Here is a 16,128-nt window from a genome sequence, read left to right on the forward strand (position 1 = left end):
TTCTCTGTCCCCCTCTGTCTCTCCCCTGCTCACATTCTCTCTTTCAAAAATAAATAAAACATTAAAAAATGTTTTAAATACAAAAACTGGACTTCATCAAAATAAAAAAAACTTTTGTGTTTCAAAACTTTGAAAGACAATCTACAAAACAGGAGAAAATATTTTTAAATCACATATCTGATAAGGGATTTGTCTAGAATATAAAGAACTCTTATAACTCAGTCATGAAAAGACAATTTAAAAATGGGTAAAGGATCTGAATTAACATTCTCCAAAGAAGATATGCAAATGGCCACGAAGCACAAAAAATGATGCTTAACAGCGTTAGTCATGAATCTTGAAAACATTATGCTGAATGAAAGGAGCAAACACAAAAGACCACATATAGTTCCATTAAAAAAACTTAAAAAAATTTTTTTAATGTTTATTTTTGAGAGAGAGAGAGAGAGACACGGAATCCGAAGCAGGCTCCAGGCTCCCAGATGTCAGCACAGAGCCCAATTCAGGGCTTGAACTTAGGAATCATGAGATCATGACCTGAGCCGAAGTTGGACACTTAATCGACTGAGCCACCAAGCATCCCCCAAACAGTGTCTTTTTTTAAAAAGTTTTTAAAGCAATGCTGTAGAGGTATAATTTACATATGTGCTATTTATTGTTTTAACAAGTTTAGAGGCATGAATTACGTACCATAAGTTCACCAACTTTAATTGTGCATTCCAATGATTTTAGTAAATAGGAGTTATAGCTGTCATCATAATTAATTTTAGAGTATTTTGACCTTTTGGAATTTATTAAAGTCTAAACTGAAGATCATTTCTTCCACAGGTGATTTGAGATGGTCTTGACCCTTTTATGAACTCAATACTGTGTGTGTGTATATATACATATAGTAAGAGTTTGGCCTTCCTTTCCAAGAGTTAAAAATTGTATTTCTGTTACATTTTTATTACTTTTTTCAGAAGTTCCATAAGAATGGTAAATAATTGTGATATCATTGTAGCATCCTGAATTCTGATTAGCAGTTGTTTACAATAGACATGATTTGTCATGTTGAGGAATTACCTTTCTCATCTGGGTTTTCTAGGAATTTTACCTTTCCTGCAGCTGAGTACATTTAGCATTCGGCCTTTCCTGCATTTCTAGCATTTATTGAGCATTTACATAATATTTTTCCACTTTAACTTAAAAAAAAATTGAAATGATGAAGTGTTTTCCTATTATCAGAGTCTTTTTCATTTATATGATTGTAGTATATTTTATCCAAATGAATATTTCTTTTAATGCCATGTAATATTTGGTTTTTAAATTTTATTTAGAGCTTTTATCTATATTTTCAAACAAAATTGGTACTCTATTTTGTGCTATTTGTGAGGTTTTAGTTATTGGGTTATACTGCCTTCATAAAACTAATGGGATATCTTTTCCTTTGTTCCCACTTATATCTTGGAAAGTTCCCCTGGTAAAACTATTTTCCACTTAAGGCTATTTTAAAGATAATTAATTGGTATTCAATCTGCCACCATTGTTTTTTTTTACATTTTTTCTTTAGATCAGTTTTATTAATTCTCACCTAGAAAACTGTCCATTTCATTGAGATTTCAAAATCGATTAGCATAGATTTACATATACTAACTAGTCTTGTTTTCTTTCTGTTTATAGTACTATTAAAATTTCTATATTTTTTCTCTCAAGTAGATCACTAAAAATAAACTTGCTTTATTTTTCTTTCCAAAGTATGAGCTCCTGGATAATTTGATAAGTTTTCATATATATTTATTATTTTTTTAAGGTATTTGAAAGCACTTTTGATGTCCTTTTTGACATGATAGCTTATAAATGCTTTTATGCTCAGAGAGATAAATAATTGCCCAGATTTATTGTGTTCATTTTCACAACGGTCCTTTATTTTTTTAGGCACGAGATGTGCGCACCAATGAAGTGGTGGCTATCAAGAAAATGTCTTATAGTGGGAAGCAGTCTACTGAGGTGGGTGAAATATATACATTCTTACTGGTATGTTAGAGAATGACATACTGGTTTAAATTAGGGGTAGATGGGAATTCTTTCAAAAACGTAAAATGTACTTAAAGAAAAGTGTAGAAATATAAAGTGTCTATCGCAGTGAATTTTCTTTCAGAAACTAAATATACCCATTAAAATTGTGCCTAGAGCCTTAAACAGGACATTTGTGGCATGCCAAAAGCCTTCCAGCTTGTGTCCCTTGCTTTTAATTTTTTAGTATATGTGCTGCTGAAGTGAGCTTATTACTTTTTTAAACTGTGGTTTAATACATAACTCTATCATAGAGAAATTACCAGTTTCTGAGGAGGTAAACTAGAGTAAGATACATTTAACAATAAATTATATTGAGTATAATTTTTTAGTGGTTTAGAAATTGTGTAAGACTTATTTTAAACAAACTTTAATAATCAACAGGCAGTATAGTCTGAAAAATGGGCAGTGTGTAATAATTTGAGAAACAAAAAAATAAAATTACTGATTCTACATTGATACCACTTTAGTTCTCTATTACTCAATTAGTTCTTGTCAGATTGTATTTATTCTATTTATTATATGAATTCATTTTATAACATGTAGTTTTTTAAATACAGAACCTTTAGGCTTTAATTTTTAAATTTAGTTATTGTAATTGCGATAAAATACATGTAACAAAATTTAACATTTTAACCATTTTTAAATGTACAGTTCAGTGGCATTGAAGACATTCACATTGTCATACAGTCATCATGGCCATTCTTCTCCAGAACTCTTTTCATCTTGGAAAACTGAAATTCTGTACCCACGAAACAATAATTCCCCATTCTCTCCTTCCCTTGGAAATCATTACTCTACTTTCTGTCTCTAGGAATTTGACTACTTTAGGTGTCTCACATAAGTGAAATCATGCAGTATTTGCCCTTTTGTGAGTGGCTTATTTCACTTAACATAACGTTCTCAAAGTTAATCCTTGTTATAATATGTGTCAGAATTGCTTCCTTTTTAAGGTTGGATAGTTGTCTATATGTGTGTATAAACGACCACATTTTGTTTATCCATCCATTCATTTGTCAGTGGAAACTTAGGTTGCTTCCACCACTTAGTTATTGTGCTGCTGTGAACCTGGATATACAAATACTTCTGTGAATCTCTGCTTTCCGTAATTTCAGGTGTATGCCCAGAGGTGGAATTGCTGAGTTAGTCTTCACTTTTTAAACATTTTGGTTTTCTATACCTTTGGAATCTCTATTTTATGGTAAATCAGGGTTTTGTGAAGATCATACAATGGGTATGGTAACACTACTGATTATTTCATTCTTCCATTATTTTGATACCAAAAAAAAATCTTCTAAAAATTCCTAAAACTCCTAAAAAAATTACATTTCTTATAAGTTCAGTCTAATTTTATTTGCCGTTTCTATAGCACAACTTCAGAAATAGTTTTCACAGCAGACTGGTACTGTGTTGGAGTCTGCTTGATTAGTTACACCTAGAAGAAAGAATCATTTTAGTGTATCATCTTTTCACATCTAATACTCCTTCAAGAATGTTAGGAATAGTCCTCATGAAAGTCTTTTCTCCATTTACAAATACAGGCTTTGTTGTGTTCTGAATTTGTGTTCCAGAGCATTCAAATATGAAATTTAAAGCCCATGAAATATTTTCTGAGTTGAAGATCTTGTATCATACACATTTTATATAAAACACTGTACATATTTCACTGTATTTTGTTGAGGACTTGTGAAATAAAATAGGAAATACATGATCTTAAATTTTAGTACAAAACATTCCTTAAAGTTTTCTTTTATGCTAGTTTCCCTGCCTTAAGAAATGTGGCCTGTTAGTGGAAAGCCTTGAACAAGAGCCAAAAGCAGATTCCTAGTTTCCTTCCCACATCTACTAAACCCTTAGATTCTTTGATTTTTGGACCCAAGGACCTGTTTTTTCAGAGTTGTCTGGTTGCTTCTTAAGAGTAAGTATGTTTAGGGGGCACCTGGGTGGCGCAGTCGGTTAAGCGTCCGACTTCAGCCAGGTCACAATCTCGCGGTCCGTGAGTTCGAGCCCTGCGTCAGGCTCTGGGCTGATGGCTCGGAGCCTGGAGCCTGTTTACGATTCTGTGTCTCCCTCTCTCTCTGCCCCTCCCCCATTCATGCTCTGTCTCTCTCTGTCCCAAAAATAAATAAAAAACGTTGAAAAAAAATTTTTTTAAAAAAGAGTAAGTATGTTTAGGATATGATGAAAGTGTCTAAGGTTGTCTTGGAGTAGTTTATGTCCAAAGATTTATCTGTATTTCCTCATAGCTGTCAATGAAGAAGGCTCTTAAGTAAAATTTGTAAGAAAATGTTTTCATACAGCTTACTTTTTCTGTGAACATTCCTACATAATAACAATTGTTTGCTAGCATTTAGCAAGTATACATTTAGGAATTTAAATAGAACAGTAATTATTTGAGTTTTAAAAACAAACAATCTTAGGGGCGCCTGGGTGGCGCAGTCGGTTAAGCGTCCGACTTCAGCCAGGTCACAATCTCGCGGTCCGTGAGTTCGAGCCCCGCGTCGGGCTCTGGGCTGATGGCTCGGAGCCTGGAGCCTGTTTCCGATTCTGTGTCTCCCTCTCTCTCTGCCCCTCCCCCGTTCATGCTCTGTCTCTCTCTGTCCCAAAAATAAATTAAAAACGTTGAAAAAAAAAAAATTAAAAAAAAAAAAAAAAAAAAAAAAAAAAAGAAAAAAAAACAAACAATCTTAGTATTTGGTACAAGACATAAGCCAGAAACAGAATAGATCACCTTTATGAGATGTAAATTATATGTTAGTAAAGCTGCAAATAAGAAAGGGGAAGCTGAACTGAAGAAAAATCACTAAATATAGCATGTAATTTTTATCAACATCCTTGGTGTGTGGTTGTAAAATTTTAATGATACTCATTGATGATAAATTTTATCAAATTAAAATTTGTTCTACCTTGAATAAAATACTTTTATAAATTATATAATTGAGTTTAAAGTATATAAATGTGATTTCTTTTAAATTTGTTAGTTTGATATTTAAATATTACAAATAAAGCATTAACCCTGCTTACTCTAGTTATTCCTTTTTTTCTTATATAGCTTTCTAAAGGAAAGCAACTTTTCATAATTCTTTCTTTTATTCCTTTTTTTCTCCCCACAGAAATGGCAGGATATTATTAAGGAAGTCAAGTTTCTACAAAGAATAAAACATCCCAACAGTATAGAATACAAAGGCTGCTATTTACGTGAGCACACAGCATGGGTAGGTGTTTTCTCCCCTTGCTATAATTTAGTTGGTTTTGGTTTAGAATTAATTCAAGAATGTTTCAAAATGGTTGTGTAAAGCCATGCAAAAACACCTTGAAATGTTAGTTCATTCTGAGAGAGGAAGAGCAGCTTTTCTTAGAACTCCTTGGCGATAAGAGATAATAGAACTTTTGCAAGTTTACTACAGAGATTTAACTGACCTTTATGTGCATGGTAAACTGCTCTCTGACATTTTTTAGTAGCATCATTTTTCAAATGGTTTATCAAACATTGTAAAAACAATCCTATTATTCAGTGATGAAAGTTAGCATACCTTTTTGACATAAATATATTGTAATCTATTTAACCACAAAGATCTTGGTGAAGTCTTAGTGACTCTTGGTGAAGAATGAACTGATTATAATTCCTTGGCTGAATAATACTAACTGTAGAGAATTGAGACACTTTATTACAAAGGGTAGAGATTAATTTTGTCTTGTTACCATTGAGGTGACAAAGTAGTAATCCAGCAGTGATATAGGCATAGTAACTGCATCTTTAAAGAGGAAAAGGCCACATTTTCTTTTAACAGAAATGATCCCCAAGGGTAATAATAGGGCCTACCTTATAAGGTGGCTGTGAGGATTAAATTAGTTAATGTACATAAGATACTTGACCCACAGGAGGTGCTCTGCGTTTGCTTTAAAGAAACATTTAAACTGTAACCTAAACTTTGTGCATATAGATCCAGAGGACAGTTTTCCATTTCCTAACAGTAATTCCTAACAAGTAACTATATTCCTTTATAGTTTTAGTTAGTAAGTATGAATGAAATACACATCTTATACATGTGATTATATGTTGGCATAAAAAAATTAATGTATCATTGGCTTAACTCTATCATTTAACAAATTGTTAAATGTATAATTATTTTTTTTTTTAAGGTAAATGATGACTAGTGTGTGTTTGACATCAAACCATGTTCTTGATCTCCTTGGTGAATTTATTTTATCTCGAACAGAATCTTTTTTTACTAATTTAATGCTTTTATAATTTTTCTTCCTATGTAGCTGGTAATGGAATATTGCTTAGGATCTGCTTCAGATTTACTGGAAGGTAGGTTTCCTTTAATTATTAAGGGTAAAAATTATTAACAAAATAAAATGAGAATTCCGTATGATTTTCTTAAATACTATAAAAGCTTTCCACAAAGAGTAAGAACCTTAGCCTTTTGTAGGTTCTTAGCATGGTATGCACTATTCTGTAGTAGCAAAACTAGGTGAGTTTTCTTACATTATGACTTTGTAACAAGCATTTTTCTTCCTTCTTTGTCATTTAGCTTAATCTGTTCCTTCTGTTCAGAATGAAGATGTGTGAGAATAAAGGGAGAACTTCTCTTCTGTTACTTTTGTTTTTATAATCAACTAATTCTTACATGTTGTTAGCTTAGGGGAAAATTGGCTGTGAACTGTTTACTTAACAGCTAAGCACAACTGTAATACTAATTATAAAGTTCAATAGCCTTGTTTTATTGTCTTGGGAAGTAAATCTTCTTGTTAAATGTTAGTTTTCAAAAATAGCCACATATATTAGATATGTTTATCTTTTTGAACAAAAATATTCTGTATAGTAATTATTTTCCAATAAATTTTTATTTGAAGTTCACAAAAAGCCATTACAAGAAGTGGAAATAGCAGCAATTACACATGGTGCTCTCCAGGGATTAGCCTACTTACATTCTCATACCATGATCCATAGGTAAGCACTTTGAAAATTATTATGTATTAGCAGCAAATGGCTTATTGCGTTTATCAACCCTGGAACTTATTAACCCTGTAAATTGTGTTGGTTGTAGCCAAATAAAAGCATTTCAGAATCTTAAAAACATATGTTTTTTAGGTTGTCCTACAAACATTTGATCTCCCTTTAGGTTTATTTTTATCTTTGTCTGCATGTGTTACTGGGTTTTCGGACATATGTGCACTTTATAGATTGTGGTAGGAATTTAATTGTAGCATCATTTAATTTGTAAAATGGAAAATACATTGGGGATTATATAGTCTTACCTTTTTTGATTTTACAAATAAAGGAATTGAAGCCCCAATTCGTGACTACTTTTTTCGAAGTGCTTACAAAGCCAAATAAACTAGACTAGAACTAAATCTAGGTGTTTTGTCCTTCCAGTAACTGATAATGCTAGAGTTGTGCCATTGATCCCACAACATAGACTGAACACTCTTTATGCTGTTGAGCGTTAATCCTTGATAATCCATAATCATGGGTAATACTTTAAGATTAAACGAACTATTTTAGGGCAGTCTGGGTAGCTCAGTCAGTTAAGTATCTGACTCTTTTGGCCCAGGTCATGATCCCACGGTTCGTGGCATCCACCTTCGTGTCAGGCTCGAGCTTCCATCGTACCACCGGGCTTGTGCTGGCACTGGGGAGTCTGCTTGGGATTCTTTGTCACCTCTCTTTCTGTCCTTCTATCCACTCACATGCTGTCTCACTCTTGCTGTCTCAAAAAAAAAACAAAACAAAACTGAACTTTTATAATGTATTTTTAGCATTGATTTAGGTTTTGTCTATTTTAGAAGGAAACTAGCTTTTTTTTTTCATATATGTGAGCCAGGCAATACATATTAAACTATATAGTAGAGTCACTGTGAGTTAAATGGCTTACCATTTTTTGGATGAGGATAGTAAGGTCCAAGAGAAATCCACATGCTAATAAATAAGTGAATGGAAGAGTTGGAATTAGAAACTAAGGTCTTATCAACATCAAAGTACCTCTCCTCTTTCAAAAAACAAGTGGAAGGATGGTGTACTGGGGTGGCTCAGTTGGTTAAGTGTCCAACTCTTGATTTTGGCTCAGGTTATGATCTTCAATTTCTTGGGATCCGAGCCCCATGTCCTGACAGCATAGAGCCTGCTTGGGATTCTCCTTCGCCTCTCTCTCTCTGCCCATCCCCTGCGTGTGCATGCTATCTCAAAAATAAATAAATAAACTTTAGGGGCGCCTGGGTGGCTCAGTCAGTTGGGCGTCCGACTTCAGCTCAGGTCATGATCTCGCGGTCTGTGAGTTCGAGCCCCGCGTCAGGCTCTGGGCTGATGGCTCAGAGCCTGGAGCCTGCTTCCGATTCTGTGTCTCTCTCTCTGCCCCTCCCCGTTCATGCTCTGTCTCTCTCTGTCTCAAAAATAAATAAACGTTAAAAAAATAAATAAATAAATAAATAAATAAACTTTAACAAATAAAAAATAAGTGGAAGGAAAAAGATTTATTTAATATTATATCCATTACAATACTATAGTAAGAATTGACAAGTGCTTGGAATTTTTTTTGAAAGGTTAAATGTATGTTATGGTGCCAGTTGGACATATAATCCCATTATATAAATACTCATAATTTTCTTATTTTGCATGAACAGTATGTTTGCTGACTTTAAAAAGTAAGCTTGGAAATAAATTTGGGATCATTGGATACAATATTATCTGTGTGCTTCAGTTTTCATTTCATGTTTAGTTAGGAGAACTATGCTAAGGTTTGGAAATGAGAAGAATAACCTTTAAAAAAATTTTGGGTATGAAATTTCTCTTTCTTTCTTTCATTAAATGGTGTACTCAAATTATATTATTATATTATATTATATTATATTATATTATATTATATTATACTATACTGTACTATACTATACTATATATGTATAGTATATATTATTATGGAGTGGTCAGCTAATTAAATTCCATTTTTTTTTTTTTAAATTTTTTTTTCAACGTTTTTTATTTATTTTTGGGACAGAGAGAGACAGAGCATGAACGGGGGAGGGGCAGAGAGAGAGGGAGACACAGAATCGGAAACAGGCTCCAGGCTCCGAGCCATCAGCCCAGAGCCCGACGCGGGGCTCGAACTCACGGACCGCGAGATCGTGACCTGATTGAAGTCGGACGCTTAACCGACTGCGCCACCCAGGCGCCCCTAAATTCCATTTTTAAAACCACTATTTGCAACAATAAACGGGAACTCAAATATAAACTATGCTCTAATTACTTGATTTTTCTGTCTTGTTTTTACTGCCATTTTGTGTTCTCTTTAGAAAATTGTTACTGTATATTTATATTACTTCCATATTTCTTGTTTTCTAATGTGGATCTTACATCTCCTTGTCCTAATTGAGAGATTATCCAAGGACTTAATTATTTTGATTTCTCCTTCCCTATTTTAAAAACTTTTATTTGATTTTTATCATCTCAACATAATCTAATGAAGGAAAGAGAAATAATTTTCTGTGTTCCTTAAACCCAGAGATATCAAAGCAGGAAATATCCTTCTGACAGAACCAGGCCAGGTGAAACTTGCTGACTTTGGATCAGCTTCCATGGCATCTCCTGCCAATTCTTTTGTGGGAACGCCATATTGGTAAGAATAATCCTATTTGCTATTGATCCTCATAATTGAAATAGGCGATGTGTGGTGATACTTTTTCAGATGTCTTATTTTTTTCCTGGTAATATAATGTTATTTTGGACATCTTAACTTTAAACCTAGTTTGTTTCAAATACAGATTTGGAGTGCTGCCCTTGGATCTCCTGTTTTTTCATTTGTCCTCTTGATATTTTCTTCCATATTATAACCTGCATCATATTTTGGGTGTGGGAGTGAAAAAATTCAATGAAATCCAAGTGAGGAGAAGATAGAAATGCTAAGTGGAAATTTCTGTGTGTTCTTTAGATTGATACTTACTGTGTCTTCAGACTAGGAGTATCTGAAGGCTGGTAGCTGATTTGGAGTTTTTTGGTTTTATTTTTAATTATGAAGAATTTCACATACTCATTAAAGTAGACAAAAGTGTAATGAAGCCTCACATACCAGTCACCCAACCCAATAAAAGTCCTGCCCTATGTACTCATTTCTCTCTCCTTCCTCCCCACCTCCCCCCCCACTGCCAGTTATTATGAAGCAAATTCTAGGCATCATCTATTTTATCCATAAATAATTCATTATTAATGTCAGCAAGTTTGAAGGAAATAATTGTCCAGATCTTCAACTCCCACATGTTCTCTGTGTATGGTGAGAGTGATGTCTTAGGTCCACTACATTTTCTTTACCACCCACTTTCCAAATCTCCCTCTCTCACTTTATAAAGGAAGGACTTCTTACCCATCCTGAATATTACAGTGATGTGTTGGTCTGGGATGTAATAGCCTCACAGCAATAGCAGAAGTACAATTTGAGAGAATGTATAGTAATTATCAGAAATACTGAAGAGTCAGGATACAAAGTCTTAGCAAGCCCTTGTCCCTTTCGAGTCCTCTTCCTCCCCTTCCTTTTACTCCTTGCTTTTTCTCTCTCCCCAGTTATCTTCTCTCCCTTCTTTTTTTCTAGTGTAAAATTCATAACTGAGATGGCTGTCATAGGGACACATTAACATGTTGGCATTGAAAATGAAGTCAGACTTTTTTGACAGAAAGTGATTCTGATTTGACTAATTGATAGGACAGTGAAGACTGGCTTTGGTAATTTGGCCACACAGCAGTGTGTTGTTGTTACTGCTGTTTAATAAAACAACTCTAACTCCACGTTTTAAATATCTTTAAATCACATATATAATATAAAGTATATACATAAGCTGCACATTATATCCTTTGTAGCTATTAAATTATAAAATATAGAGAATGTAAAAGTATACAAGGGGATAAATAGATTTCATAAATTCATTGGAGGTAAACAAATTAAAAACTTGAAGAGTTTTTACTCTTCCACTGCTCTAGATGATCAAAAATTTCTTATGTAGAACTCTAGTTTAGATAGAGTCTATTTCCCTTCTATAAAAAAGGGTTCTGTGAGCAAATAATATTTCTTAATGATTCTTCTGTTTAGAAATTAATGATGAATATTAGATACTAAAAAAGCCCTGAAAAGTTCTACAAATAAAAAACAAAATTACCCTGTTTAGCTCTCCTTAACTTAGTAATTTCCAAACTTACTTCAACATTTTAAAGAACACCTTGGAAACACTCTTCTATTGACCATTGAAAATTTACTTTATTTACATACTTGTTAATTTGTATATAGAGAATTTGGAGCATAGTAACGAGGTACATATTTGGATGTCTTTACACTTACACGCAGACACACACACTCACATACACTGGGGTGTCTGGTGACAATCCTACTGAACATTAGCAACTGTTCTAAGGGTCAGTCTGTGCTTAACACCAAAAACAGATGAAGTATAGTACCATCAAAAAAGTTTAGACTCTAAGGGCGCCTGGGTGGCTCGGTCGGGTAAGCGTCTGACTTCCGCTCAGGTCATGATCTCACAGTTTGTGAGTTCAAGCTCTGCCTCAGGCTCTGTGCTGAAAGCTCAGAGCCTGGAGCCTGCTTTGGATTCTGTGTCTCCCTCTCTCTCTCTCTCTCTCTGCCCTTCCCCACTCACACTGTCTCTCCCGCTCTCTCTCAAAAATAAACATTAAAATACAGTTTAAAAAAAATGTCTAATTGAAAACATGAATTAATGTTCCATTTTATAACCAAGACACCTACCTGTAAGGTTGATAATTGTGTAAATGTCTTCGTTATGAGCTACTCTAGCCACGTGTATCATGGAGCACTATTCCTATTTAAAAGGAAGAGTGACAAACTATTGTTATTCGGTGTTGATTATTGTGGCAGATATTTTCTTAAATGCATGGAGTGAGCTTGTCACATGAAGGAAAACAACTGACAGTATTGTCAATGATGAAATTCCATCTTTCAAGCATAAATCAGACTTTTGTAGTGGGATCCTGAGATCAAAAGAGTTAAGACTTACTAGCCCAGGAATTATATAATGTTACAGTATGCAGCCCTGCTCTGGGGCATCCTTTCTTTAGGATGCTGTTACATGATCATGACAAATGGGGAGAGTGAGTCTCACACTATATATGCAATGGTAAATATTTACTTGACAACCTGTGGTGCATTTATTTCTCATTATAAAAATTCTTACATCCAGACATAATGTCTAGAATTCACACAGGTGTTCTCTATGTAGATAGTCATTATATTTTTAAAGAATAGTATACTGGGGCACCTGGGTGGCTCAGCCAGTTAAGTGTCAGACTCTTGATTTCGGCTTGATGACAAGCTGTGATGACAACTTGGAGCCTGCTTGAGATTCTCTCTCATCCTCTCTCTCTGCCCCTCCCCTGCTCGTTGTGCTCTATCTCTCTCTAAATAAATAAATAAACATTAAAAAAAAAAGAATAGTATACCTTTTTTTGCTTTTAATTTAAATGTCATTTTATGTTTTAGGATGGCCCCAGAAGTAATTTTAGCCATGGATGAAGGACAGTATGATGGCAAAGTAGATGTATGGTCTCTTGGAATAACATGTATTGAACTAGGTAAGCATTGTTCCTTAGGTATATTATATTTGCTTTGTTAAATTAAGCCTAAAGTAATTTTGCACTGTGATGCTAATTTTCAGGTATCTATGTCCAATATTTAATGAGTATTTGTTAAACATGTAAAATATGTCTGATTACTATATTTACCTTAGGTAGAAAGTGTCTAAAGCATTTATGAATTACTTACCTCTGCCTAGGATACTTCTTACTTTGAATTAAGTATGAGGGTTAGATATTGGACCTCATGCCATATTGTAACAGTTTGATTTTCTGCACACATTTTATTCTGTTGCCCATAAAGGGAGCTATGATAAAGGTAGTGTGCCATCATTCCCAGGGTGGGACCTAACATTCCCAGTGTAAGTGTGCCAGGTAGATAATTGAACTGTCACTGTAATTGATGATGATGTCCATCTTCTTGCTCTTGATTCTCCATGCTTCTCCCCTTCCAGTCCAATATCCTTTCCTTTTTTTTCTTCTTATAAAAGTATTCCAGTCAACTTTATTTAAAAGTGGGAAGGGGCACCTGCGTGTCTCACTTGGTTAAGTGTCAGACTCTTGATCTTGGCTCAGGTCATGATCTCCTGGTTGATGAGATTGAGCCCCGCACTGGGCTGTGTGCTGACAGCTCAAAGCCTGTTTGGGATTCTGTCTCTGCCCCTCCCCTGCTCACGTGCGTGCTCGCTCACTCTCAAAATAAATATATAAACTTGATATAATGGAATCATTCAAAATCATGCACCACCTCTTGAGAAAATGTAACAATGATAAAAATATGTTTTACTTCTTGATATTCCTGCCAAAGATGTATAACTCAAATTTAATCATAGGACAAATTCAAATTGAGGAACATTCAAGAGTCTTGTACACTTCAAAATTGTCAAGGTTGTGACTTCAGCTATTACCTTAAGAGACTAGAAAAAGAGGAGCAAGGTGCACCTGGCTCAGTCAGTAGAGCATGCGACTCTAGATCTTGGGGTCATCAATTCAAACCCCATGTTGAGTGTGGAGCCTACTTTAAAAAAAAAAAAAGAAAGAAAAGAAACAGAGTAAATTCAACCCAAAATAACCAGAAGAAAGAGAATGTAAAAAATCAAAGCAAGAATCAATTAAATAAAGTCTCTAGCCAGATTGATCAGGAAAAAAAGAAGACACAAATTACCAATATCAAGAATGAGAAGTGACATCACTACTACAGGTATTAAAAGGATTATAGGAAGGTATTATGAACAATTTTATGTTAATTTAACATTTAGATAAGACTCACCCATTCCTTGATGCAAATGATAAAGGCTTGCTTTTGCTACAGAGGACATTATTGGAACTTTGATTGAAATTTGAATGGGGGTTGAGGATTAGAGGATAGTCCTGTATCAGTATTAATGGTCTGATTTAATTGTGGTGCTTTAGTGGAATGTTCTTATTTATAGGAAGTATACACTGAAGTATTTAGGGGTGGTAGGGCATTAAGCTAGCAACTTAGTATTAAGCCAGCAACGTAGTGTAAATTGACCCACTTGAAAAAGTTCTTTGAGGGGCGCTTGGGTGGCTCAGTCGGTTAAGCCTCTGACTTTGGCTCAGGTCATGATCTCGCAGTTCATGGGTTCAAACCCCACATCGGGCTCTGTGCTGACAGCTCAGACACTGGAGCCTTCTTTGGATTCTGTGTCTCCCTTTCTCTCTGCTCCTCCCTCGTTCATGCTCTGTCTCTCAAAAATAAATAAAAGTTAAAAAAAATTTTTTTAAAAGAAAAAAGAAAAGAAGAGGTTCTTTGAGCTCTACTTGGAAATTTTTTTGCTAAGTTTGAGACTATTTCCAAAAAAAAAAAAAAAAAAAATTTTAACAGTATTTGCAAGCATGCCTCTATATAACAGGCTCATATTTTATTTTATTTTATTTATTTTATTTTATTATTTTTTTCTTTTTAATAGGCTCATATTTTAACAGGAAAATTTTCTTTCTTTTACAGCGGAAAGGAAGCCTCCTTTATTTAATATGAATGCAATGAGTGCCTTATATCACATAGCCCAAAATGAATCCCCTACATTACAGTCTAATGAATGGTGAGTATTGCTTGGACATATATTACTCAACATTGTATAAATTAAATACTTTTTAAATAATGTTATCAAAATGATTTAATTCAATTAGGTAAAGTGTATTACTTGAAGAGATATTAAATTGGTTTGTTTTACCCTTACATCATGTTTATCCTCTATATATTCTGCTTTTTGTAACATATGTGTAACTCAGTTCAGAAATAAAGAATAGATGAGGCCACAGAGAAGCAAAAAGTATTGCTTTTTATAAAATTTTAAATTTTATTTTTTTCTTTGAACTTTTGGAACACATATAACCCTGATTATATAATAAATAGCTTAATTTAAACAGTATAACTAAAATACATAGATTGCCACAACTTATAGTGGTATTTTAGGGGGGAATGGTTTATAATTTATGAAGTTTAAAGCATAGATAAAATGATTTATCAAAATTATCAGATAATTCATAACTTTGCAATTGTTCTAATTGTTACTATGATATTTATATTTAGAATGGTTTGTTATTCCATGTTCTAGTGCTTCCTTGATTTGATAAAATTAGCTCATTCATGTAAAGAACTTTATAAAGGACAGATTGACAGTTTTAGAAAACTAGAATTTTTATCATTGATAGAAAATTTTAGTGTATGTATCTAAGTATATTCAAGTATATCTAGCATTTAAAAACTTCTGGGGAGATATCTGAAATGCTAAATACTTTTAAATTGGCAAGTAGTTACATAAATTAGTGAAACTTTATTTTTTTTAAGATTATATATTTAAGGCAGATTTGTGGATCATTGTTACCTATTTAGAGATATGTAGAAGGAATCTTCTGGCAGAGTTTACCATCATGGTATATGTTAGTAATAAATATATTGAACACAGACTATCGTTACACTCTTTGATACATAGGAATTCAAAAAAGAATTCTTGCCTTCAAGGAATTTAAAATCTTACGTGAATATGGAAAGACAAACATTGATTAAGTAATTATTACTACCTTCCTCACTGAACTCTCATCAGTAACATTGTATAATAATATGTTGCAGACTTCTAGAGCACCTGGGTGGCTCAGTCAGTTATGTCACGAGCTCATGGTTCGTGACCTCATTCAATCCCTGTGATGTTAGCATGGAGCCTGCTTGGGATTCTTTCTCCCTTTCTGCCCTCCCCAGCTCATCCTCACTCCCTCTCTTTTTCTCTCTCTCAGAACAATAAGCATTTTTTAAAAATACATTGCAGACTTTTGATGTTTTACAAAATATCTAAATTGATTTTCTGGGCTTAATGGAAGTTTATGCACTTATTTAGGAATACTAAATACTTAGGTGTAAAACTGCTCCCTCCAAAACAAATAGATTGATGTTCTAAAATTGCAATAGAGAAGATGATCCAAGAGGCAAACAAGAAAGAGAGATGGCTTAGAGAAAAGAAACAAAA

At 33.8% G+C, this 16,128-nt stretch overlaps 1 protein-coding gene across 2 annotated transcripts in view; it reads left to right on the plus strand.

Annotated features, from left to right (window-relative positions):
• The window catches only part of TAOK1 (TAO kinase 1), a 146,033-nt gene that overhangs the window by 86,609 nt on the left and 43,296 nt on the right, over positions 1–16,128 (plus strand). Inside the window, exons 3-9 of one of the 2 annotated variants that reach the window (XM_058703970.1) lie at positions 1,918–1,989; positions 5,169–5,270; positions 6,325–6,370; positions 6,916–7,012; positions 9,558–9,671; positions 12,549–12,640; positions 14,613–14,706. In XM_058703970.1, coding sequence (XP_058559953.1) covers positions 1,918–1,989; positions 5,169–5,270; positions 6,325–6,370; positions 6,916–7,012; positions 9,558–9,671; positions 12,549–12,640; positions 14,613–14,706 — 617 coding nt within the window. Of the gene's footprint in view, positions 1–1,917; positions 1,990–5,168; positions 5,271–6,324; positions 6,371–6,915; positions 7,013–9,557; positions 9,672–12,548; positions 12,641–14,612; positions 14,707–16,128 lie in introns of those variants that run through there. The other variant, XM_058703972.1, reaches the window with a different exon arrangement.

This window comes from Neofelis nebulosa, chromosome 16 (assembly GCF_028018385.1).
Source record: "Neofelis nebulosa isolate mNeoNeb1 chromosome 16, mNeoNeb1.pri, whole genome shotgun sequence".
Lineage (NCBI taxonomy): Eukaryota > Metazoa > Chordata > Mammalia > Carnivora > Felidae > Neofelis > Neofelis nebulosa.